This window comes from Amphibalanus amphitrite, unplaced genomic scaffold, assembly GCF_019059575.1.
Source record: "Amphibalanus amphitrite isolate SeventyFive unplaced genomic scaffold, NRLGWU_Aamphi_draft 000446F_arrow, whole genome shotgun sequence".
Lineage (NCBI taxonomy): Eukaryota > Metazoa > Arthropoda > Thecostraca > Balanomorpha > Balanidae > Amphibalanus > Amphibalanus amphitrite.
The window spans coordinates 344,294-368,993 of NW_024881940.1; the positions used below are offsets into that span (position 1 = coordinate 344,294).

The 24,700-nt window shown below is 50.2% G+C and overlaps 2 protein-coding genes across 2 annotated transcripts in view; one reads left to right on the forward strand and one right to left on the reverse strand.

The window, feature by feature from the left end:
- The first annotated feature begins 1,729 nt into the window (after window positions 1–1,729).
- Window positions 1,730–3,990, forward strand: LOC122391620 (glycine receptor subunit alpha-2-like). The gene has a single exon (XM_043385734.1). The coding sequence runs from the start codon at window positions 1,880–1,882 to the stop codon at window positions 3,632–3,634; it is 1,755 nt and encodes a 584-aa protein (XP_043241669.1). The 5' UTR covers window positions 1,730–1,879; the 3' UTR covers window positions 3,635–3,990.
- A 230-nt stretch (window positions 3,991–4,220) lies between these two features.
- Window positions 4,221–24,700, reverse strand: part of LOC122391617 (myocardin-related transcription factor B-like) — a 73,911-nt gene continuing 53,431 nt past the window's right edge. Inside the window, exons 2-17 of the mRNA XM_043385731.1 lie at window positions 21,066–21,175; window positions 18,167–18,296; window positions 16,879–16,944; window positions 14,498–14,794; window positions 13,737–14,015; window positions 13,190–13,365; window positions 12,645–12,770; window positions 12,098–12,278; window positions 11,205–11,404; window positions 10,490–10,579; window positions 9,939–10,088; window positions 8,840–8,945; window positions 7,761–8,405; window positions 7,207–7,430; window positions 6,728–6,794; window positions 4,221–5,775 (exon numbers count right to left, since the gene is read on the reverse strand). Of these exons, the coding sequence (XP_043241666.1) occupies window positions 5,306–5,775; window positions 6,728–6,794; window positions 7,207–7,430; window positions 7,761–8,405; window positions 8,840–8,945; window positions 9,939–10,088; window positions 10,490–10,579; window positions 11,205–11,404; window positions 12,098–12,278; window positions 12,645–12,770; window positions 13,190–13,365; window positions 13,737–14,015; window positions 14,498–14,794; window positions 16,879–16,944; window positions 18,167–18,272 (3,183 nt within the window). The 5' untranslated portion in view covers window positions 18,273–18,296; window positions 21,066–21,175 and the 3' untranslated portion in view covers window positions 4,221–5,305. The remainder of the gene's footprint in view (window positions 5,776–6,727; window positions 6,795–7,206; window positions 7,431–7,760; window positions 8,406–8,839; window positions 8,946–9,938; window positions 10,089–10,489; window positions 10,580–11,204; window positions 11,405–12,097; window positions 12,279–12,644; window positions 12,771–13,189; window positions 13,366–13,736; window positions 14,016–14,497; window positions 14,795–16,878; window positions 16,945–18,166; window positions 18,297–21,065; window positions 21,176–24,700) is intronic.

Sequence of the window (24,700 nt, forward strand, 5' to 3'; positions counted from 1 at the left end):
AACACAGGCCTGCCAGGGGCACCACAGACCTGCCAGGGGCACCAGAGGCCTGCCAGGAGCACCACCGACCTCGCAGGGGTAACTTAGGCCTGTCAGGGCCCAGGGGCACCACGGGCCTGTCGAGAGGCACTTCAGGCTTTTCAGGGGCACCATAGTCCTCTCAGGGCGCAGGGGTAGCAGGGGCACCAGAGGCCTGCCAGGGGCACTACAGGCCTAGCAAGGGCACCACTGGTCTATCAGGGGCACCACGAGCCTGTCATAGCCAGGCATCTCAGGCTTGTCAAGGCCCAGGGGCACCACAGGTCTGTGAGGGGCACCAGCGACCTAGCAGGGGCACCAGTCAACACAGGTCTGCCAGGGGCGCCACAGACCTGCCAGGGGCACCACAGACCTGCCAGGGGCACCAGAGGCCTGCCAGGGGCACCACCGGCCTCGCAGGGGCACCTTGGGTCTGTCAGGGGCACGACGGGCCTGCCGAGGGGCACTTCAGACTTTTCAGGGGCACCAGTCCTCTCCGGGCGCAGGGGCACCAGAGGCCTGCCAGGGGCACCAGCGGCCTAGCAAGGGCACCAGAGGCCTGCCAGGGGCACCAACGGCCTAGCAAGGGCACCAGAGGCCTGCCAGGGGCACCACAGGCCTAACAAGGGCACCACGGGCCTGTCAGGGGCACCTCAGGCTTGTCAGGGGCACCTCAGACTTGTCAGGGCCCAGGGACACCACAGTCCTTCCAAGGGCACCGCAAGCCTGTCAGGGGCACCAGAGGCCTGCCAGGGGCACCACAGGCCTAGCAAGGGCACCTCTGGCCTGTCAGGGGCACCTCAGGCTTGTCAGGGCCCAGGGGCACCACAGTCCTTCCAGGGGCATTACAAGCCTGTCAGGGGCACCAGAGGCCTAGCAAGGGCACCACAGGCCTGCCATGGACACCACAGGCCTGCCAGGGGCACCACCGGCCTTGCAGGGGCGCCTCAGGCCTGTCAGGGGCACCACGTGCCTGCCGGGGACACTTCAGGCTTGTCAGGGGCGTTACAGTCCTGTCAGGGCCCAGGGGCACCAGGCCCGTGGTGTCCCTGCTAGGCCTGTGGTGCCCCTGGCGGTCCTGTGGTGCCCCTGTCAGGACTGTGATACCCCTGATAGGCCGGTGGTGCCCCTGGAAGGTCTTTGGGCCCCCGGGCCTAAAGGGGGGGGCCATGACCCATGTGACCCCCCCCCCCTTGGATCCGCCCCTGGATCTGAAACGCGTGAGATCGTCGAGTTACGTCCCTATTGTTTATTCTATACAAATGAGTAAACATTAAGGACAAAACGTTTCACCGTCAGGCGTAATGCCCCGTATAAACTTCAAAATTCAATGAATTTATTTCGAAGTTTCACTATAAAACGCTATGTCCGAGCAAATAACAAGCACGTCCGTCCCATGACATGACTACATGGCTCAGGAGTCCGGAACGGGTGGCAGGTCCGGAACCGGGCATACTGAGATTAAAGCTGTGATTGACATGATGGACTGAACATGGCTTACCTTTGTGAAGGCAAGTCACTTGTCCAATCCAGATCTGTAAGACACTGAGCAGTGAACATATGTAGTTATTCCCTCAATGGTTCCAGTTTGCTCAAAATGCACCCACCGCCCATCTTGAAGAACTAGCTCGAAAGAAAAGGTTAATAACAACGCCACGTGCTTTTACGCTGTTAAAGTGTATACAATGTTGATGACCTCTCGAATTTGTGCATTTGCAGTGATTTGTTTGCAGAAATGAGGACACCATACGAAAATGTTTATAATGCTTTCACAGTCATTTCGCCAAATCATTGGCAAACTTTCGTATTTAACGTAGAAAATTCCAAAGCTCGAGTAACATAACATTTTTGCACGTTTAAAATGACTCATAACGAAACGTCTGGATGCTCTATGAGCACTCTGTGCATTTTTGCACTCATTAGCTTCGTAATCATCATTGATCATCGATGTCGTGGTGAGGGAGAACAGAATGTTACGACGGAGTCGACCACAGAAGCGCAGCAGCCAACAAACACCACAGATTCGTCGTTCTCCGTAAGGGATTTTAATCGTTCAAGTTTAAGGCACATTGAATGTTCGAAGAGGACTTTGCACACACATCATTACAATCGATTTCTTCCGCCAACTTTCAATCGTCATATGCTGAACAGGAGTCAGGCGGAATGCAAGGAATTCAAGGAGGAGATACAGCTTCCCCAATGCAGCCTTATGGTCATAAACAAATTGGACCTTCTGCAAATAAAGAAGATCGATGAAGAATTCGGTAGCGTCCGAATGCTGATGATTTTTCGACAATATTGGACGGACACAAGACTGCGTCTACCGCCTGAGTTCACAAACGACTGTCCTAATACATATGAGGTGAACAATGGTACAGCATCGTATGTCCCCGATATAACTACAAGCCACTTGTGGTTGCCAGACACTTTTATCCACGGCATTGAAGAAGTCTACAAACCAGAGATTTTGATGAAGGCACAAACATTCGGAGTGAACGCGAAAGGACGGATAACATTCACGATGTTTGGCGTCTTCAAGTTATCGTGCAACATGAGATTGCACAACTTCCCGATGGATATCCAATACTGCCCAATGTTTTTGGAGAGCTGGCGTCTCACCGAAGATTTCCAAACACTGGTGTGGTCCAAGAACCGGCCCATCGGCATACAAAAAGCCTACAGTCTGGATCAATTCGACCTCCAAGTGCGTGTGCTCGACATCCAAAACGTCAAATACATGACAGGGAACTTCTCTCAGCTAGGCGTCGTACTCATCTTCTCCCGCAAGCTACAATTCTACATCCTTCAGATCTACTTTCCTACGGTGCTGTTCGTCATCATCTCCTGGTTGACGTTCATCATACCTCCGACATACGCACAGGGGCGGATCATCCTCACCATTACCACTATGCTGACGCTGGCAGCCCTCTTCACGCTCGTCAGTGTCCACTCGCCGGATACATCCTATCTGAAAGCCATCGATATCTGGATGTTTGTCTGTTTGACGTTCGTATTCGCAGCCGTCGTCGACTGTCTAGTGGACATCCGTCTACTCTTCGTCGTCTCGCAGACGTATAAAGAAGAAAAACTTGGATTCTTCACACCGATATCGGTTGCGCTTGTGGAAAACAAACGCGTGTTTGCTGACTTCTTCGGAGATGAACACAAAGAAGAAGAAAGTGAAGATGTTGCTGCTTCAGCTGCCCCGTCAGAGTTCTTCGATGTCTCCAGTCGACCTGACATTACTGCTGCTGGTTCTTCAAGCGCTGGGGTGCGTTCCATCGTAAAATCAGGCCCCTCGAAGCAGCGCAGTGCTGCTGCCTTGGGTGTCACCTTTGCCCCCGAGCCATCACCAAGCGCGATTCCCACTCCACCAGAGGCTGTCACAAGGCAACGAAGGGCGACTCTTGAAGACCGTTTGGATCACAAGGCTGTCGTGTTTGAAAAGCTTTCTCTGATTCTGTATCCGCTAGCGTTTATAGTGTTTAATATTTGTTATTGGGCCTACTATCTGACGGCTGCGCATCCACCGGAGGATTTAGCAGGTCCGTTGGAGCGCGGGTTCACCCCAGAGCCGATCGTCATGCATTTTCTGGATGAAAGTGAGCTACACTGAGTTAGATCAGCATGATCGAGTAGTAAATGGAACGTGCTGTGAATATGCCAAACATATTTCGTCTCGGTCTTTGTTGTTTTCCGTGCTGAATGATTTGTAATCGTGTAAATGTGATTGCAACGTTTACAATTTACATTGTGGCATGAGTGCTTCAGCATGATTCTGTCACCAGTCACCACACCCAAGATTGAAGTTCGTTTGATGGCATACATTTCAATGCTTCTACTTATCGTTCACTGTGTGAAATGCGTACTTGTGAAGCATAATGTATGACCGTTTGTATTATCTCACGTCGGTGAACAGATAATTAGAATGTAAGTGCACGACCTCTCAAGGCAATACACAAGCATCAAGGCTCTTATCGTCAGAAAACAGCGAACTCCAGCCAGTGAGCTCTGATGTACCGATTTATAACGGGACAGAATAGGTTGGTTGTAAATGCCTCTCTTCAAACACAGTGTGTTGCCGGGTACCCAACCCACCACCCACCCACTGGTAGGGACATATGTACTCGAGCTCACATCAGAACTACCATCAGCGAAAATAACCCGGCTCACCCGTATGCTCTGCAAAAACACAATTGTTCATGCGCCTATCTCGATTTATTGAGGCAACGGAACAAGATCTGTAGGTGTATGTACAGAATTACAGTTTTGGCGGCGCCAAGCCGTCTCCTTTTACAAATACATCAACATTGGGAACAAGAGCACCAAATGGCAGGTGTGGTTGTGCGAAACACCCCCAGGTCCCCATGCCCTCCTTCATACTATGGCTCTTCTCTGCTTTGTCGCGATAAAACCCTTCATGATCCACTGAACCACTCTGCACAAACGGGCGACCGCAGCGCCACCTATATCAGCACCGCAGCGCCACACGCGGCCGTCGCTCGAAACTCCAATACATATTTACACACACGGGCGACACTAGCTACAGTTATCACAACGTCTAACGGGTTAGTAGCCCAGACAACGGGATCGCACCGAATGAAGGGAAGGGACGGCCACGCTGGCTTTGTACAAATTAGCGGGCTAGGCATCTGCCGGGTTAGCTACAGGACTGCTGGACGCTAGGCGGGCGCAGAACACATGTGGAATGGTTAGAAAACAAACAAACAACAAACGTGACACGACGCACTGTGCGCCGCGCCGGCCGCTGGAATCGGCACGCGGCCCACTGATCCCTCACGAGATATGATTGGAGCGTTAACGCCACCGGCGTACAATAGCGGCTCGGGCCCGCCCCATCTCCGCGCATGGCTTTTGCCGTCTTCCCATATTGGACCCGACTAGACCTCTCAGTCAAATGTGCGCCACTCAGCCGTGGCTTTTATCGCTCAACACATCACTGTCTTTATCCCATCCGTAACATCGCATAAAATCACTCTTAGAACTCCCTCACACATTCTTATAGACATTAACAGTCGCGCCCTCCCACCCCTCTCTCTTTTTATTCTTCCCTCTAGCTGCCTGCGTCGCTCCCCGCAGCAGACCTCATTAAATCGTAAAGAAAGACCTGACCCACGAATTGGCCATTTTCGCGCCGTTTTTTTGGCACTGTGCGGTGTCCCGCACCGCTTCTGTTGTCCCCCTCAGTCCGGCGCGCGAGATTTCGTGGCCGTTGAGCACCATTGGACATCAAATCTCCCATCCTCGCTCCTCACCGGGTCACGTATTACGCGGGAAAATCCAGCCGGTCCCACTGCATGGAAGAGTTGCTGTCCACGCCCCCCATCTTTAAATCGACGCCATCAATCAGAAGCATCTGTAGTGGGTCCGCCGCGCTAGGCAGAAGCGGGTCTCGACTGTTGTGCGAGTCGCTGTTGGCAGGAAGCCACGTATCCAACATTTCTTCCATATCAAAATCAGCATCTGGAGGAGGGTGATAAGAGCTACTCTCCACCGGCTGGACCATCTGCGGCTCCGGTGTGTTGACCTCCCGCTTTAGCTCCGGAGCAGGCTGTAGCTCCATCGCCTCTAGCTCGGCTAGCTCTAGCTCGTCGATGGAGCCAAGCTCAGCCAGGTCAGCGAATAAGTCACTGGCGGACTGAGTGCAGGGAGCGGAGACGGAGGCGGCGGCGGGGCTCGGCTCCGGGGCAGCCCGCTGGCCGCCGCTCGGCTCAATGGCAGCACTGGGAGGCAGCTCTGTGAAAACAGGGGAAATAGACGCAGAGTTAGAGGGGGAAATGAGCTCTGCAAACAGGAAAAGTACATAGTTAGAGGGGCGGGTAGGGGTCTGGAGCGAGACACATACAGAGACGCAGGCCGTATCAAAAGGGGCGGACAATTTTGGAAAGGTATAGCACTGCCGTACAAAGGCAAACACGATTTACGTTCGGGTGACCTCTAGCCTGGTGACGTAATGACCCCTGACCCAGCGTAATCGTTTTTGCCTTTGCACAGCAGAGCAGGGTTAGATGAGCGAACTTCTCAGGAATGAACACAGATGAACAAGCAAGGAATCACACAGACCCTTACATCTCTGAAACGAGACTGAGGATCCAAATGATGTCTGTGACATGACAGACTGGGAAACGCAAAGTGACAGGCTCTAGAACGGACATAGATGATTCTTCATGGCTCCGAGTGGAAGATAAGGATATCTTTTCCAAGCAGGTTACTGAAAAACTGAGCGACGAAGGAGCGAGGTTTTTCTGTTACACGCGAGGAAAAGATATCCGATCTTCCACGAGTGAGCCATGAGGAATCCTATATCTTTCTATGTTGAGGTTTATTCTTAATTATTTAAATATCATATTCAAATGTAGTCATCTATGTCACCGTTAAAAATAGCTCAGTTATTGACCCATCATCACTTGAACTCTTGATTTTTAGTTTTGAACCCGCGAGACCTTATCTTCGCATCTCAGAGGGATGCAGAAATAACAAAGTCTTATCCTTGCATCTCAGAGGAGTGCGAGATAGAAATATCCCTGCACTGTAGACCCAATGGCAAATAAACCTCAACTAGAAAGATAAGGGTGTATACGGGGACACTGGACAGACACAGTTATGGATAGGCAATGGCGTAAGACATGAGGAATGAACACTGAACCTCCCATCCACATCAGCTGTCTCCCCGCGGCGCTGGGCTCACCTCCGTTCTTGATGAGTATCTCCAGTACATCATCTACAGCCTGACTGCGCGACGAGCGACGAGCCGACTGAAATAACGGCAGAGGAGTAACGTTAGACAACGTCCGAATTAACAGGCAGACCATCAAGGAAGACACTGAACTGATTGGGTCGGATTCATGGCATTAGGAAAATATGACAGACGTAATATCCATCACTCATGGAGTGTTGTTCTGAGTGGCGGATCCGAGTACTATTTTTCTAAATTCAGGACATTTTAAGCTGTTATGCTTTGCAAAACACCTAACAGGGATACAGTATGACCTCCCAGAAAGGAACATATCCCACATCACCGCTCTGTTCCATTTTTCCTGTCAGTTTCGTCCCATTCCCTTCAAAGGTGACCAATATCCAAAGACTAGCATTCTGTTGCCTCTCTGTCTAGAGTGTTATACCACTCGACTGTGTCTCTATTTCCGTCCCAGCATCCACCATCCTCACCTTATGGCTGGTGGAGGGTTTGGTGCGCGTGGCCTCCACATAGTCCGGCGGTGGCCGTACAAATCCACCCGGCTCGGTGTACGTCCTGTGAAGGGGCCGGTGAGACTGCTGCTGCTGCTGAGACTGCTGAGACTGCTGAGACTGCTGGTCAGCAGGGCTGCCGGACGGCTGCTCCTGCTGACTTGGAGACAGCTGCTGGTGCTGCTGCAGCTGCGTTAGAAGACCTGGAGAAGAGGGGGGGGGGGTGTCATATGGAAACACAGTTGAGTTACAGGATAGCGCTGTGTGTCCGTCTGCCTTCACTAAGAAGGCCTGGACACTGAACAATGGTACTGGACCCGAAGCGGGTAAGTCATGTGAAGGCACATGTTATCGGGCGACGCAAAGTGGGAAGCTAAGCAGAAAACAATGCATCAAAATTGTTTGCTACATTTGTTGCTACATGGTCCAGGACATTTATACTCGTGTTTCACTTTTTCCTGCCGGTTTACGAATTGCATAGAAATGGTTAGTAAAACAGGACAAGTAAGGCAGTAACATATCCATGAACTCACCGGCGAAGGTAGGAAGAGAGACGGTCCTCTGATGTGACGTGACATGGTTCTGCTGCTGCTGCTGCATCTGCTGCTGCTGCTGCTGTTGTTGTTGCTGCTGCTGTTGCTGTTGCTGCTGCTGCTGCTGCTGTTGCTGTTGCTGCTGCAGGGTCTGCAGCTGTCTCAACATCTGCAGCTGCGTCTGCAGCTTCTGCGCGGCCACCTTCTGCTGTAGGTGCTGCTGAAGCAGCAGCCGTTTGGCGTCTGGGGGCGCCTGCCCGGCCGGCGGGGACTGACTCGTCTGCTGCTGGCTGGTCGCCGGCTGCTGCTGCTGACCGCTCTGCAGACGCAGTAGGTTCTGCTGCTGCTGGAGAATGTGCTGGCTCCGCTGCAGCTCCTCTTTCAGTTCCTCCACTCGCCTCCGCTGCTGTTGAATGGCCTCCTCCGTCACAATATGCTGACTGGGGCCCGGGGAGGGGGCCGGCTGGGATGGGGGCGGGGGTGGGGGTGGGGGCGGCGGGGGAGGAGGCGGAGGCGGGGGAGGGGGAGGCGGTGGGGGAGGCGGCGCCGCGTCGAAGACCTCCTCCAGCTCCATGGGGGCGTCACCGGGCGTCATGGCCACGTCGAATACGGGCGACACGGGCCCCTCCGAGCCCTGACTGTGACCTGCGGGAGAGCAAACACACATAAACGCCGTTAGCGCTTCAGGCAACGACTGGAGACCGAGCGCAATCGCAAATTACATCATCTTTATTACGTTACAAGTGTAGAGCATCGCCTAGAGAGAAGGATGTATTTGGTAGCTATCGTCTTAGTGCACTGAAAACAGGGCTAAGAAACAGTGTCGAAAAGAAAGACGAAACGCTAGGATATCGTTAAATCTCTTTATCCTAGAAAGAAACCTATATCCTTAGAAAGAAACCTAGCACTGTTCCAGATACTCTTGTTTTGCTTTATGCCTTCCATGACAGAAGTCAACGCGAAAATTCAAAATAAAACACAAAACCCAGCTACCCCTGAAACCAAAGCCAAGAAAGACAATCAGTAAAGTTAGCTGCTATCGATCCTGCGTTTCGCAATGGCCGGCTGTAAACACTCACCAAAGTCGACCTGCGACTGGGACGTATCGTCATAACAGCTGTGTATCGAGCCGACGCTGGCCGGACTGGCCGAGGCGATCGCCATCGATACCACGTCCGGTACAAACTGAAACGGGAGGGAAGACTTCGTCATATAACTGACATACACAGATAGACACAAAGCTAGGGTTTGGTCAGAATATGACCTACACACACAAAAACACATACCGAAAGACACTGCCCGGTTTCGGTCAGATAATCGACACACACAGCCATAGGGCAGTGCCCGGTTAAACAAAACAATGAATGCCAAAATAAGGACCAGACTCTAGCATCCAGCCGATATCCCAAGTAAATAGCAGGGTTGGCATTTTTGCCGGCAAAAACTAGTTTATGCCATTTGCCGGTTTTAAACCGGTTTTAACCGGCAAAAACTGGCAAAAACTGGCAAAAACTCAGAAATATCACAATGCTATGCCTAGACATGATTTTGAACAGGAAACATTTTAAGGAGAATTCGGTGAAAGCTTTATGCTTTCAAAAAGAAGTGACACTGACCATTGAAATGTTTCATACCTCACTCAGAAACATTTTCATGGGCTATCCATAAGGAGCTAGTAAGATGCCTTTTGGGGGTGACAAATGAGCCAGTGCAAGGGTGACTGGGTGAGTCCTGCACAATCAGAAGTGCAAAGAGGTATCTGCCACTGATATGCGCACGGCACCGCATGACACCCTACTTACCGTGGCCGCCTTGTCCCTCTCTCCCCTTACATGGAAATACATTCCGTTGTGGATGTCTACCGACATACATAGACATTTTAAGCAGGGATAAGGAATGAGGCAACTTCGGATGTTTAGTGCATCTATATAACTACCAGAAATGCATTTGTACATTTCAAATCCATTCCTGACTAGACAAGTTGTAGGTTTGGCCATCTGAGTTTTAGCCAGTTTTTGCCAGTTCTTGCCACAAGGGTTTCTGCCAGCCGGTTTAAACCGGTTAAAACCACTGGCAAAAACCAGTTTTTGCCACCCCCTGCCAACCCTGGTAAATAGACAGACGAACGATCAGCGAAGTCATGTGATAATAAGCAAAGGGTATGCTAACGGACAGTACCTGGACAGTTTGCTGCTGTTGTTGCTGTTGTTGTTGTTGTTGCTGCTGCTGCTGCTGTTGTTGAGCTTGTTCTTGCTGCTGTTGTTGTGACTGCTGTTGCTGTTGTTGCTGAAGGGGCTGCGACACAACCGACTGAAGATGTACCTTCACCTGGGGAGAGATAGCATTTCCTTAAGTACCCAACAAACAGTGATGACACGAAACGATGAAAAGCTGGCAGGATACTAAGTATTCATTCACTACCTTGCTATCGCAGCAGTAGCATGCATACTGACGCCTGACGGAGATTCGAAACATCCCAGGCCCACACTATTAATTCTGTTGCCATAATTGCAGCCTTCACGTTGAGCGTTGAAGGAGATAGAAGTTCCGTACTCAAACAAACTTTCTTTTGGCCATGGGCTACACTGTAAAATGTGCATACGCTAGTATGATCTAGCGTTTCTCGTGTAACCGAAGTTTGGCCAATGTGTCTCCATATGCCCTGTGCATAGCGTGCCAGACGAATACGACCATGACCTCTGTGTGACCTCTGGTGACCAGACACTGACCTGTCCATCGGCCACCTGCAGTTGTCCCGTGTCCAGGATCAGTCGGCTCACCCCGGCCGGGACGGTAGCCATTGAGATCGGGATGCTTACCTACACAAACACAGCGCAACAGACGGTTAGATGTATCTACCAAACGGTTAGGTACATACATGAAGCAAGGGTATATCGTCGTCCAGCCAGCCACCACATTCATAAGAGGGTCAATACCGTCAGCTTAGCCACCATACGTACGTCGAACATATTAAGGGTTGAACTAATATGGTCAAGGTGACTAACTACTGCGCACAAAAGGGGTTCAGAATCGTCCATCTATATTCTACCACATAGACTAGACTAGGATTTCAATACCACTGAGACAGCTACCCTACAACCAATCGCCAAACCACGTTCAACCCTCCTATCCACAAGAGAATCTCTATTGCCTGAAACAGACTCCTTCCATAGTCAGGAAATCGCATGCGAGAGCGTATTCAAATGCATGGATGCACACTTGCATCAATAGCACGCACCTCCCGCATGCGATTGATGCGGGAAGAATTATAATGTATTTGAATAGGCTCTCGCACGCGATTTCCTGAATGCGGAAAGAGTCTGTTTCAGATTTATCAGGGCCATGCCTTCCCAAACCTACTACCCTAGAGCTATTCGGCTATTTACCTCAATAGCGACAGAGGAACTAAAAAGCAACAACAACAACAACCTCCCCCCTCCTTACCGTGGTCACAGTGGAGCACGGCACAACTGCCGCGGGCACTGCCGAGGGGCTGGCCGTAGCCGATCGTACGGCTGGTGACTGTGCGCGACTCGATGACGCAGAGATTTGGTCGACAAACGGCTTCAGTCGCTCGATCAGCTGTGGCTTGCTGCCTGACACGGGCAGGTTGCGCTTCTTGAGCTCGACGCGCAGGTCGGATACTGTGGGGGAGAGCGGCCGGGTCAGTTAACGCACAATGTACAGGTCTCGCGGGTTTTAGCGGTAGGTTTTGCACCTAGAAAATTTAGTGTACTTCAGGCTATATCTTGGTCGTCTTAAGCTTTTAAGTGTTGAAGATGCGATCGACTTGTTGGGTAACAAGCCGGCCATGATCGTGTAAAAATGGCTTCATCGTAGATCGATTAGTTTCTGAGATATAACCGGAAATGTAAAAGTGCAAAACCTACCGCTTAATCTCGCGAGACCTGTACATTCGGAAATAACGAGGCAGGATAGGTAGTGGTTGATAGGTAGAAAACTACGACAAAAACTGAGTTAGTGTGACGAACATTTGAAACAAACAACGTCCATTTATGAAGATCTGAAGGAAGTATCCCTTCAAAGCGACAAAAATTCACAGTGAAACAGCCTAAGGACAGAGAAAAAAGATGAATTGGAAAATATGGAGACGCCAAACTACAAAGCAAGACAGGCTAAGACCTAGCTCAGCTAGAGTTAAATTTTGCTTCCAGGTTATCGTACATAAATTGCGTTATATAAAATCAAAAACCAAAGCCGACTATCCCCTCCCCCCCCCCCCACATATAGTCAAAGTCTGGCTGTTCATTTATTCGGGATTTAGAGCGGGCCGAAAACAATCATTTGCGCCCATAAATATCTTCCCCACCACTCACCCTTCATCTCCTCCAGTTTAGCGAATCTCGGGTCGCTGGGCGGCGGTGGCGGGGGCGGCGGCGGCGGCGGAGAAGGTGCCGCCCCGGCTACCGAGGCCGTCTGGCTGACTGTGGTGGCCGTGGACGAACCCGTGGCCGATGAGATGGGCTTCTGAGACGCCGGCAGGATTATCTGCGGGTACTGAACGACGGGGCGTGCGAGAACGCTGTCAGTCACTGAAGTGTATGTACAGACGCAGGGGAGTTTGGGGTGCACCTTTCAATCAATGTGACCATCCACAGGGGCTATCCGCAAAATCACTCAATGGATTCATGGCTAAAAAGGGGTAAATAGCAAACAGTATATGATACGGTGACAGCAACCTCACAGTAATTGATAAGCTTCTACCGCAAAAATCCAAAGCAAAGTCATCAACAGAATCACAGTACGCCACACTCTATGAACTTTAAAACATCGGCTTACACCCCATAGCCTCTATAATTTGTCTCTATTGCTTCTATTATCCCTCCATCAGCCTCGCTCTTCTATTTCCACCGTATTACCTACCTTGTGCTGCCACTCGAGCTGCCACTGTAAGAACAGCTGCTGCTGCTGCAGGAGCAGCTCGTACGAACTCTCCCCGTCGGCAGCCGTGGGTAGGGACTGGGAGGCCTTGGTGGCGTTCGGCGGACCCTGCAGACACACGGGACGACAATGATGTTAGTGTGGGTGAGACGCCGCAAGGCGGAGGGGTTGGTGTGATAGCAGCCATTCGAACAAATGTAAGCAATTATATAACTGGCCTGGCAGGTTTACTTCACGGATATGACCGATGATAACGGCTTGGGGTTTGCCGTGCCACAACGATAGAAAGATGGCACCCAGTTGTAAGTCATTTGGTTGACTAAAATAATGTCGCCTCTTCTTGCTATATCATTCCCCATTCCAAAAATTATGTTTACCTTACAAAATATTTACACTTTGTTCAATGACCAAACAATCGCCCCTAATATTCAGCATTTACAGGATTTCATGACAAGTTAAAATGCAATACTTACAATCAAAACAGCATCCTACATCTTCATGCCTAATCATTCACGATATCAACCTACCTTATACTCATGGAACTTGATGGTCTTAGCCTTGGGCGTCATTTTGGTGGACTTTTTCTTCTTCTTGTGGTGTAGCTCCTTCCCGGGCGCCTCGGACCTCTGTGGGGGCGTACCCAGATGGGAGAGAACAGAGGCCGGTCGGGCCGAGAGGATGGACGCACCGGCCACACTCGGTCCTGTAGAAGGAGAGGGGGAGTTAGTGCCACGCCTATGACACTACCTCTTAGGTGGGGGCTAGGTGGTAGCTAGAGGGTTGTCTATGAGAACACTAATCTCGCCGACGAAGAGATACTTCTTAAGGAGAGACAATTCCTGCCTTAGATGATGGTTGGAGTCAAACAAGTGTCGTCAAGATAAAGCTTGAATTAATAAAGGATAACGAAGTGAAAAGGGATAGCATGAATTACTTCTTGACGTCATCAATTCTGCTAGCTATTTCCATTTGGACATCCGTTCCAACCAAAACCTCAAAGTAAGCGCAACATTGTTGCCCTGACATGTCCATCCCTTCATTGCACTTCCCACAAACCGTTCCACCCCAACTCACCGGGGCTGATGGTTCCAATCGACTGCGGGCTGCTGACGCTGCTCAGCGGACTCAGAGTGCTCACACTGCTCCCAGCGCTGGGTGAGATAGCCGACACGGGCGGCGGGGGCGGCGGCGGCGGCGGCGGCGGTTTGGGAGGCGCCGCAGGGGACTGGGGTGGAGCGCCGCCGTCCGGACTGCCCGCGTCCGAACTCGAGTCGTCCTCTGTGCGGAAGAAGGCGGCGGCCGGCTTTCGACGCGCTTCGCCCTGGGAGGTGGGGCGGAAGTCGATAGCACCCTCTGTTGGTAAAGAGAGAAATGTAAGGTCAGTTAGGTCAGGTCAGGTCATACCAAAGACAAATGACATTTGCTAGTTGTCACATAAAAAAAAAACAGTAGCTCCCCGGTACACTACCCGATTATAGTTGACAGATTGGCAAAATAAAAGTACAATCAGTAATCACTGAAGGGGCGAATCGTGCCATTGTAAGTTCGTAACACAGGAAAGAACAATGCCAAATTTACTGCAGGATATTATTCCAATACTGAATACACTCGCCCAGACAGGCATGAGTGCTTCCACTTCTCTGACGTCAATTTTAGTTTCAGTCAAAGCAATAACTGCGTCCATTTTACACTCTCCTGACTCTAGCTCTGTACACTCTACGGATACAATCTCTACATATAGCGTGTAGTGTGTACTGAGTAGTGTCTAATGTTAAGTGTGCTATGTGTAGTGTGTGTACTGTATAATGTATCTGCCCTCGTCCACCCGTACCCACCTTTGACAGCCTTCTCGACCGTTTCATCCGTGTGCAGGATATTCGCCTTGATAAGCTCCAGCACACCCGGCCGATGTGACAGCTGAACATTCAGAGCATCCGCCAGCCGGGCCTTCTTCAGCTGCCGCTGCTTCTCCACCAGAGCAGGATGCACGTTCCCAGTGTCTTCGAGAATGTGCTGACGCACTAGCTCCTGCCGGTCTGGCCTGCGCTGGATCTTGGCCTTGAGGAGGTCGCCCGTCTTGGCTCGCTCCAGTCGCTGGCGTTGCTCGTAGAGTGCCGGTGATGCCTTCAATGCTGTTGGGGAAAGGGAAATTCGAGTCAGAGTAGGCTAGGTGACAAAAAGATGCAGGGAACCAAAGTGTGTGTTGTGGGGGGGGGGGGGTGTTAGTAAACACTTCATAATTACAGCAAAGGCTTCAGAATCAGATGCTTCTCCTTACAGTCCTACACCCCACAAACCATTGGAGAATGTTTCTATTTAGCGTGTGATGTCTTTTCATGTAAAATCCAGCCTCAAAGAAACGACTGTGCACGGACCATTTTTAAAGAAGTGACTGGGTAGTCTAGCAGCTAATTCGCATGGTTCTTGTCAAAGATTTTATCCCACATGTGGGTCACATCAATTGAGGTCGGAGATGAGCATTCATCTCAACTGAGATCGTCTTTAAACAACGATAAATGATCCATAACGGTACGAACTGACGACACTGAATCAGAAACAAGCTATCTGCGATCTGACCCCATGTTTCTCCTCGCATTGCATCCTGCTTTCGTGTTCGAGCCTGCACCCCAACCAAGACCATAATGTTTTAATAAACAAAATACAGATGACTATCGTTATAAATGGAGACGATTCACGTCGTTCGTAATTCGCAACTTGCAGCTTATCTTCTGAGGCTTGTTCGTAAGCTCAGTTGCAGCCTGTTGGCAACCCAAAGAAATTGAGCGATTCGTAAGCAATCGTGCTTGTCTTGTAGGCTTAGGAGGCAGCCCATGAAAAGTGATATCCGAGATTCATTCATTCGCGTACTAGACATTACAAATGCCAATTAGCCCTGGTCGATCAAGGGGTTTCCTGAATAATATGCACAACGAAGTTCCAGTGTTCTGAGATCGACTTCAAAACCATTATCCCGTCTTAGACGTTCGCCAAACCGCCGCTAAAGTCCCACCCGTCCCGGCTCCTTCAGTACTCGTGACATCGCAATGTACCGTTTTTCCGCCACCGGGCGCCGCTGAGTAAGATAAAGTAGCGAGAGCTCATCCCCGACAGAGAAAGGGTGCGCGGCGTCAGGACAGAGGAATGGGAGGAGGAGGAGTCAGGGGTCAGAGGTGACGCCCCGTTTCTGGCGCACGCGCGGTAGGTATGTCCGGAGGGCATATTGTATGAGTCACCGGGCGTTTTTAGATGCGAAGACAGTAGCTCATCGCGTTGCGGGATGTATTTCTTACATCGATCAAACTCGGGTGATGAACTAGGCAGTGCTGCGGGGTCAGAGTCAGAGTCGGAGTTGGTCGGAGTCAACAGTTCTGACCGGGGTCGGAGTCGGAGTTTATTTTTTGAAGCCGGAGTCCGAGTCTGAGTCGAAGTCACCGAAAATCCATCAACTCAGCAGCCCTGGAGCTAGGAAACTCAAGAGACTATACCTGATTTGGCCAGATGTCAAGATTCACTGAGCGTTTTGATGTTCTGAAATCTGAACAAAGTGCTACTAATGGACAAGTGCCCAAAAAATGACAAAGTACAGGTCAAAGACAAGGTACAGACAAAGTACAGGTCAAGGACAGGTCAAAGACCATCCGCACCCTTCTCCAGCATGAACCCGTTCTCTCTCCATGTGAGGAACTGCCTTAGATTGCACGACTATAACACCATGACACGGTGCTTGTCCTTGCTATGATGAAGCACCTATAGCTTGCAGTCCACCCTCTTACGGGACCTGCAGTCTGTTATGGCTGTGTTAGGTAGCTATTCAACAGAGGAGCGAAGGGCGGTTAGGACAGGAAGACACCCACGCAAGTCGTTTGGAAGGACGGAGACCGGTGACCGCCCACGCAACATTGGATGACTCGTCCCACGCTGGGTGGGGTTCGTTGGAGATAGTACGAAGGAGGGCGCCATCCACTTCGTCATGATAGCGGGGAGGTGGTATAAGGTACGGCTGACAAAAGTTGGCGTTGCTTTGGAACAGATCCGAGCAGGTCGAAGTTTGAAGTTGATGAAGTTGGCCAAACTTGGTTCATGCCAGGGCTGTTATGTTCTACAACCTGAAAGGTCCCACTCCCAGGATTCCCAAGCAAGACAACACTGGCATAAAAGAACGGTGATGAGATAAAACTTGAGATCAAATGCGAGCGTTTCATATCAAAATACTTACACGGAAGAATGCCCTGGTCAACCAGTTGGTTCATGGGTCTCCTGGTCATCAATTTGACCTTCAGAGCTGTGGGTGACATAAGAGGAGCGGGGTCACGAAACAGATCAATAACGAGACACGGGGACCAAAAAAAAAAACAGTGCAGTACACTTTACTAAATCGTATTGTGCAAACTTGATAAAAAAGTATCAGTTTTTTTTTCTTTCAAATACAGGTTTACAGTAAAGCACTAGACTGGTGCAAGAAAGGATATACAGTAAAAGTAAAGTAAAAGGATATATGTAAAATTGAATGGCTAGATATTGGACATAATGGTAATAAATAATGGTGAAGAGAATAAACCGTATGAATGCATGGACGATAAATCATTACACTTAGAATACGCTGAAAACCTTACGACCAACAAACGTGACAGAAATTGCGCAATAAACGTGACTTAAACCGACAGAAGACATGATATATTCGACAGCACTTTACATAGGTAATACTATAAATCAAGGCCGAGCTCCCGAAGCCTAGACACTGATCTATTTCTAGCCATTAGTATTCAATACACCAAGATCGACTAAATCCTCCCATCTCGATGGTCTCATCACGTTTTCGCCATCCATGAACTTTGATTTATACGGGCCAGCTATACGCTCACGCACAGACAAACGCAGCAGGTTAAACCCAACGCATGCCTACTCGAGAAAGAATGTCGTGCCAAGTTCGGACACCCAATTAAAGCACTTGATCAGATCAAACAACTGACGGAATAGAAGATGGCATCAGCCAATGTAAATCATTTAGGGGCCAATGGGGATGGTATCAGAATGGAAACTAAAACAAACGACAAAAATAAATGGAACAAGTCACTGATAAATTATCTCACTGGGCTTGACACGACCTGGACCTGTTTAGATTAATACAGTAAAATAGGTAACCTACCACATTGGAAACATGTAACACATGTGTAACGACTGAGTATGATAAATACACAGGCACGATAAAAGGAGCGGAGAGAGAGAGAGAGAGAGCGAGAGCGAGAGCGAGAGCGAGAGAGAGAGAGAGAGAGAGAGAGAGAGAGAGAGAGAGAGAGAGAGAGAGAGAGAGAGAGAGAGAGAGAGAGAGAGAGAGAGAGAGAGAGATCCGTCTCCATGACTTCTACATACCACTCAAGTAACCAACCACTCACAGAAATACATACCTACCCACATCACTTTCAAGGTTCCTCAGTAAGGGAAACGATACCCCTTTCCTAAGGTCCGCTGTCAGGAGCCATGAGTCATGACTACTGACTACTCACACTCTTTGTTTCGATCCATCTGTTTCTGCAGAGGCGACTCATCCACCTCTGCCTGGGGTGGCGAGAGGGGGATGATGGGGGGCGGGGAGCCCCCTCCCTCGGCCATGTCGAGCTGTTCAAAGTCGAAATTCTGCCGGCAGAGAGGGGGACAGAGTGGTCAGTAGAGGTCATGCGCGGGAAGGTAAGGGGCTAGAGAAGGGGAAGGGCTGTCAGCAGGGGTGACATTACGCACAGTGAGCTGGGGTTGGCCAGTGACCTATCACAAGAATTACAGCAAAACCAACGGCATTTGAGTTAAATCAAGTTTGGTTACTTATCAACATCTGCAAACAATGCAACGCATGCTATATCATCAACACCTTGGTCAACAAGACCCATCCCTGGGTAGAACTGCAGGATTCCTTCCAGGGCTTAGGCAGAGCTGTATAATGCTCCCCTAACGCACCTTACGAGCCCTTGAGTCCCACCCCTTCCAACTCATCCCAAAGTGCAACATAGGGGCAAAGAATCCCTGACAATAAGCTGGGCATACAGAATACTCAGTTCCACAGTCCAGCACCTCGATACAACCATGGCAACTTAGCCACGTCACAAGCCAATCGACCAGCCTGAAGAAGTTTCCATCGGCGCCGGTCGCGGGTTAGCCCGGATGGGTATGGGCGGGGTCCTTATCAGCTGGGCCATCGGGCCACAGACGTAAGTGACGTAGGCGAAAGCCGGGCAGAAACGAGCCAAAGAGAATGAGTTGAATACTGAGCGCCGAGCGTCTGAGTAAATGGTACTCGTACGATATTTATCAGGTCACCAGTGCACTGGAACTACAGTTACGCACTACATACCTATTGCGGACAAGAGTACCACGGCTGCTGTCGAGAGCGCACACACCAAATAACGAGCAGACAACAATTAGCTATCCAACGCATAAGGATTTGTGTAAAAAGCAAATGAAAATGCTCACAAATACCTACATAACATAATTACAGCAATAATGAGGCATCTTTTTGCACGATATACATACTTGTCACCGAGTGAAACCCACCCAAGGAATCTATGCAAAGTTGGAGCATAGCCCAACAACAACACAACCTAAAGAAACGGTCTAAACAAAACAATACTGGCACAGGAATGCAATGCCTTGAGCCAAGTTATCCGTACAGACAGACAGTACCCAACAACCGCACAGAGACCGTCCTTGGCAACCATTTGGGTCAGCAACACGCGGTAATTTAATAACCCATACATTCAGCGCATTGAGAGTGAAATAACACATCAGTTTTTACCACCTATGCAGAGCTGCATTTGCATTCAGGCCGAACGTTCATACCGATCACGTAGATAGGGCAATAACAATGGGGAACTTGGTGCAAAATATGAGCGTGGCGTAACCATTTCCAACACTGTTTACCTCGGTATTACATGCTTAACGGTGACACTGCGCTCGTATTCACATAGCCCAGTCTAGCTAGAGCAAACGCCGCCTCTTTCCAACCAACAAAACCGGTGCCAAAATCTCACCAGGGACTGGTGTCTAGCGTAACCTGATGGGCGCGCCAGATAGGTCTCCCACGCGCCACCGTATGTCGCTAACAGATCGAACAGCGCGAGGACAGTCGTCTAGCAGGGATATAAAAAACAAACAGCGAGAGGCGAGAAGGTCAATAAAAGGATAAATGAAAGCCGACCCGATGTTATGAGAATTGAAAGGAGAGAACAAGGAACGATCCGCATGATATGTGCTTTGCTCCACGTTCGCAAGACCTGCACGCACATAAATTTATTACCACAATTTGTTTCATCAGGCAAAACTTTTTTCAATGAAAATGTTCATTAAGAAGTCTAACATCAATAGATGATTGGGAATATCAAAATGGTATCTGGGCAATGATTTCTGTTTCCGGGCAGACCACCCAATAGTCCCGTCGAACAACATACTTCAGGTCAACCAAAGGTCCAATTCGGGACACCAAAGGTATTTATACTCGTCTCTGATTGGCTGACGAGTCGATGACGTCAACGTTAGAGGGATGACTGGGTCGCTCGAGGGAGGAGGAGGGGTTTGGCACAGTGCCGGAAAGGGGAGGGGGAGTCAGGGCCAGCTGCCAGCACTTCGCTGGCGGTCAGGAGGTGCCATGACTCCACAGGGGGAACCACACAGGAGTTCATGGCACAAGAACAGCTGTTTAACAGATGGAGTCATTTGAGTCAACGCCGTAACAGTTATGTCACGCGCTGGACGCCGGCCAACATTCTCGAGTCAGAGTCAACAGATAAAACGGAGCATGTGGTGGTGTTGCTATAGGCGAGTCATAGGAGTTATGGGGCGAGTCATCTGAGTCATAGATTACGTCGGAGACGGCTGAATAGAGTCAGATTAAATGAATTAAAGGATTTAAAAGTACACCTAGCCAAGCACACCGCACGTCTAGGCGATGCCGGGTAAATTTGACGTGGGATCCATCGGTCAAATTAATCACACATCCATGCTTCACGAACCCATACCTGTCAAGACGAGAGCACACCTCACGAGTTTAAAAATCACCCCGAACCAGTAACCACTCTGGATAGAGTGATGGTATGGTGAGCGGTGAGCAGCCTGTGTTCTCACTTTAGGGTGAGCAGCAGGAATAAGGCACTTACCCTGAACCACTCTGGGTAAAGTGATATATAGTAAGCATGATGATGATATAGTGAGTAGCCTGTGTCCTCACTATAAGACAAGCAGTAGGTGGACACTTTGAACCACTCTGGATACAGTGACGATATGGTGAGCAGCAGGCGTAAGACACTTACCCTGAACCAGTAACCACTCTGGAAAGAGTGACGGACGATATGGCCACTGGGCGGTGGGCAGCGGCCTGTGTTCTCGCCCTAAGAAAGGCAGCAGGTATAAGGCACTCACCCTGAACCACTCTGGATAGAGTGACGATATGGTGACCAACAGGTCCGGGTCGAGCTGCACGCCCCAGTACCAGAACTCGCGGTTGTTGCTGATTATCCTCAGTCCCGACTCTGAAACGATAGAGAAAACAGACGTCAGGAGGGGGCGACTAGCGGGGGATGGGGGCGTGGTGCAGGGGTGCGTATTGGAACAAGTTTTTTTAGCTTTATCCCACACAGTTTGATGTCGAAAGGAAATGTTGATAGAAATATAAAAAAACAAAGGAAACATAACCGCTGCAAGACAACTGACAAGCCGCTGCAAGCACAAAAACATTCAGTTAATTTAGTTCGTCCAGTTCAGTAAGTAACGAGCATGAGTAAGTTACTTGTTATTGAGCAAAACTCATTGAATGAAACGACTACATAAGACCACGATTCGAACCTCTGAAGACCGGCATAAAAACGTCTCTCCCGGATGCCACCAGCCCGGTGTTCCTAACCACCAGCAGACACCACAACCACCAGCCAATTTATTTATCCCTCCAACTACAGCACCCCAGACGAATGCCTCCTTTCAGGATGGTTCGCCCCAATATGCTGCTACCACAGCAAAGCTCAACGGCCCGGCCAACAGAGGTCTGACCTCGACTCTATCGCGGCACGAGCCGACCAGAACGGAAGCCCAAACTACATACCACCGCCCCATCCCTCCCCGAATTCCGCACCCCGTCCCTCTCCCCGAATACCGGGCGAGTTTTGGCGCGGAACGGGGCTACATCACACTGCCTTATTGTTGGTTCTCGGGGCTGGGAAATACGCAATGCCCCGCACAGTGGGATTGGTGGGCAGATATTTCACATGCACCAACCATCTAAAGCAGCCGCCACAGTCAATGTTTTTTATGAAAAAAAACAACATTTCGAGCAGAAGTCAGACGTAGAGGAAGATGTTTAAAAATAACAGCTTCTGAATGATGGTATAAACGTGCATTTGGGATGTCATCTTCTTTCAAAAACTACGCCTTGCTTACAGATGTCCACCACAACTCCACGCTTTATTATCGCTCTATCAGACATCCTGCTCCCATTCACCGACCTGAACAGCGGCCAGCGAAGGCCCACCCTCATAATGTGTATCTCCACGCACCCTGAGGCCCTACGGTTTCCACACTCCCCAATGAGACGGACGTCAGTTTACTCGGTAATATCCATTCACTACTAGTGGCAGTCCTCTATTATCCCTACACATCTCGGAGTCAGAAGTGATTACTTATGAAGATGGACAGGCGATGTCATGGACCATATGGATCCACATTCCAACCAGCAGCGATTGGCTCACTGAGAGAACTATCAGTGAGTGATTCGGTGTAATAGTGACACATTGGTTATGGTCCGATAGCCGTGAAGGTACAAATGAGATAAGTTCTAGTGCTGAAGATACATTGTGACAGCGTACGAGCATGACGGCGTTTTATGAATGGAAGATACGCAGTTGCTGTCGTACTCATGCCAAGGCTAGTGCACATCGGGAGCTGCCGTGAAACCTGGCGACACCTGAAGTGGGAGAAAAGGATGCCAAATCAAAATGATCAGAGCGACAGCTGATAAACACAACTGGAGCCCACTTACTTTTACAGCGATCTGTAGGCCCATTGCTGGAGGACCACGCTAGTTATTCACTGCACAGAACACTACGCCTGGAGGGCGGCAGCATACAGATATTAAAAGCACCTCTCTAAACAATAGTGCGCCACACGCAGATCCATCAGCGCATGTCTTCCATCCCCCGTCTGTCACTCTCCCTGTCAGGTCCCCTCTAGACCTCCCTGATCTCAACCTCGGACAGCTCACCGCCCGCAGCGCTCCACCATTGTGAAACGCGACAAACTTGACGCGCGCGCGCGCCAGGCTGATAGAATCTCAACGCAGTGCGGCGACGACCTCCACCGTGCGTCAGGTCAGGTGAGTCTCCATGGGGCGCCTCTTGGCTCGGTCAGGTCGGTCAGGACGTAACGCACGTCGAGCGACAGAGCGCATTGTGGGTGGCGAGGACCTCTGAGCGATGACCTAGTGCGGGCTCCATCAGAAGCATCTTTTGGTCATTAGAAAGGTTAGTAAATGGCTACATGCCGCGGTCTGTAAGGAGGGCCATACATCAGAACAAGACGCAAGGGAGGTAGGAAAAGAGGGAGGGGAGGGAGAGGGGGGAGAGAGGCACATAGCTGATGAAAAATTACGGCGCCATGCGAGTTTCCAAACAGGCGGTCGATGGCATTTAAGTGCAGTGTTAGGCGATTACGGATATGGCCATAAGTGTTGAATGGGAATTTCATCCCCAAATACGACGTGCCTGCTTCAGGATACTTAAATCCGTTACGTATCCTGAATCCTGAATCGAAATACTTCACGATATTTCATTCCGTTAGGTATCTTGAATCCTGAATCGAACAGCTAACCCCGGTCTGCTCAGCAAAGCAGCTCAACAAGTGCCACCCATACCGCCCCGCCCAGACACTAAGCCAGTCAGCCGGCGCCCTTCGCCCTGTTGCACGCACCGTGCAAGAACAGCTCTGACTTGGGTGGCGGTGGGTAGGCCAGGGGGTGGGGGTGGGGGAGGGGGGCGGAGAGCAAGTGAGACTCACGGAATAGTTGTGTAACGGTTACCAGGCAAGACTCACGAGACAGCCTTCGGCGGTTGCTAAGCCAGACTCACGGGATAGAGCATGGCCATTGCAAAGCGAGAAGCACGGGATAAAGTAAAGCAGCGGCACTGATCTCGAAGCCCAGGCGACGGCCCTCGCATGGCTGTAACCAACATCTCATAGACAGCTCGTGATTCCCACCACATTGGTCGAGAGAATATTAGCAACTAGCAAGGATTCCAGACTATTCCAGAATAACTCTCGGGTATAGCCGTGAGAATGACGAGTGACTAGACCACGATGACAGGGCCAGGTGAAGGGAGGATAGACGGACAGGGAAACATACAAGGTTTCTGCTGGAACGAACAACGTTTCCTGTCATTCGCTTGTAGACGTGGCGGCATAGCCCACGAGCTACACCGCCGCATGTCAGCAGCTTAGTAGCACGGTAGCCGCTGCATTTGATTGAGCAACAATCCAAAGCTCGAGGGTGTGTATGCCTGTAAGGCTGTCAAGAGTTGAGAAGAATCGACAGCTACAAATGCCCACAAACGTGCAAACATGTCCATATCTACATGATACGAGCATATGGAAAGCAAGATGCAAGAGCAAAACAGCGAAAGCCAGATGCTCTATCCCAAACGGCGTAACCCAGGAGCTTCAGCCACGCTTCGAGCTTTTCATCCAGCGCTATCTCACGACTCCACATCATATCTCTCTTGGAACGGGAAGCGGGCGGGTCGCAATGGCCAATAGAGAATGACGAAGAATTGACTATCAATTGGCGATAAAACGCGCCGCACCTAGCCCAGACGCAATCCGGGTTAATCAACTGCACTGTACGACGGGTTGAGTCAGAAGGGGTCAGCGAGGGTCAACTATGGTCAATTAGGTCAGAAAGGGTCACGGTAGAGTCTGGGGTTGACCAGTTGACCAGATGTTCAAAAAGGTGAGAGAGATCTTCGACGATCTTGGGTTATACTTGGCTTAGTGAAGCTCGAAGGGTAATAATA

Bases quoted from the DNA above. Each gene is read 5' to 3' on its own strand.
- LOC122391620 (XM_043385734.1), top strand. From the start codon at position 1,880: ATGACTCATAACGAAACGTCTGGATGCTCTATGAGCACTCTGTGCATT.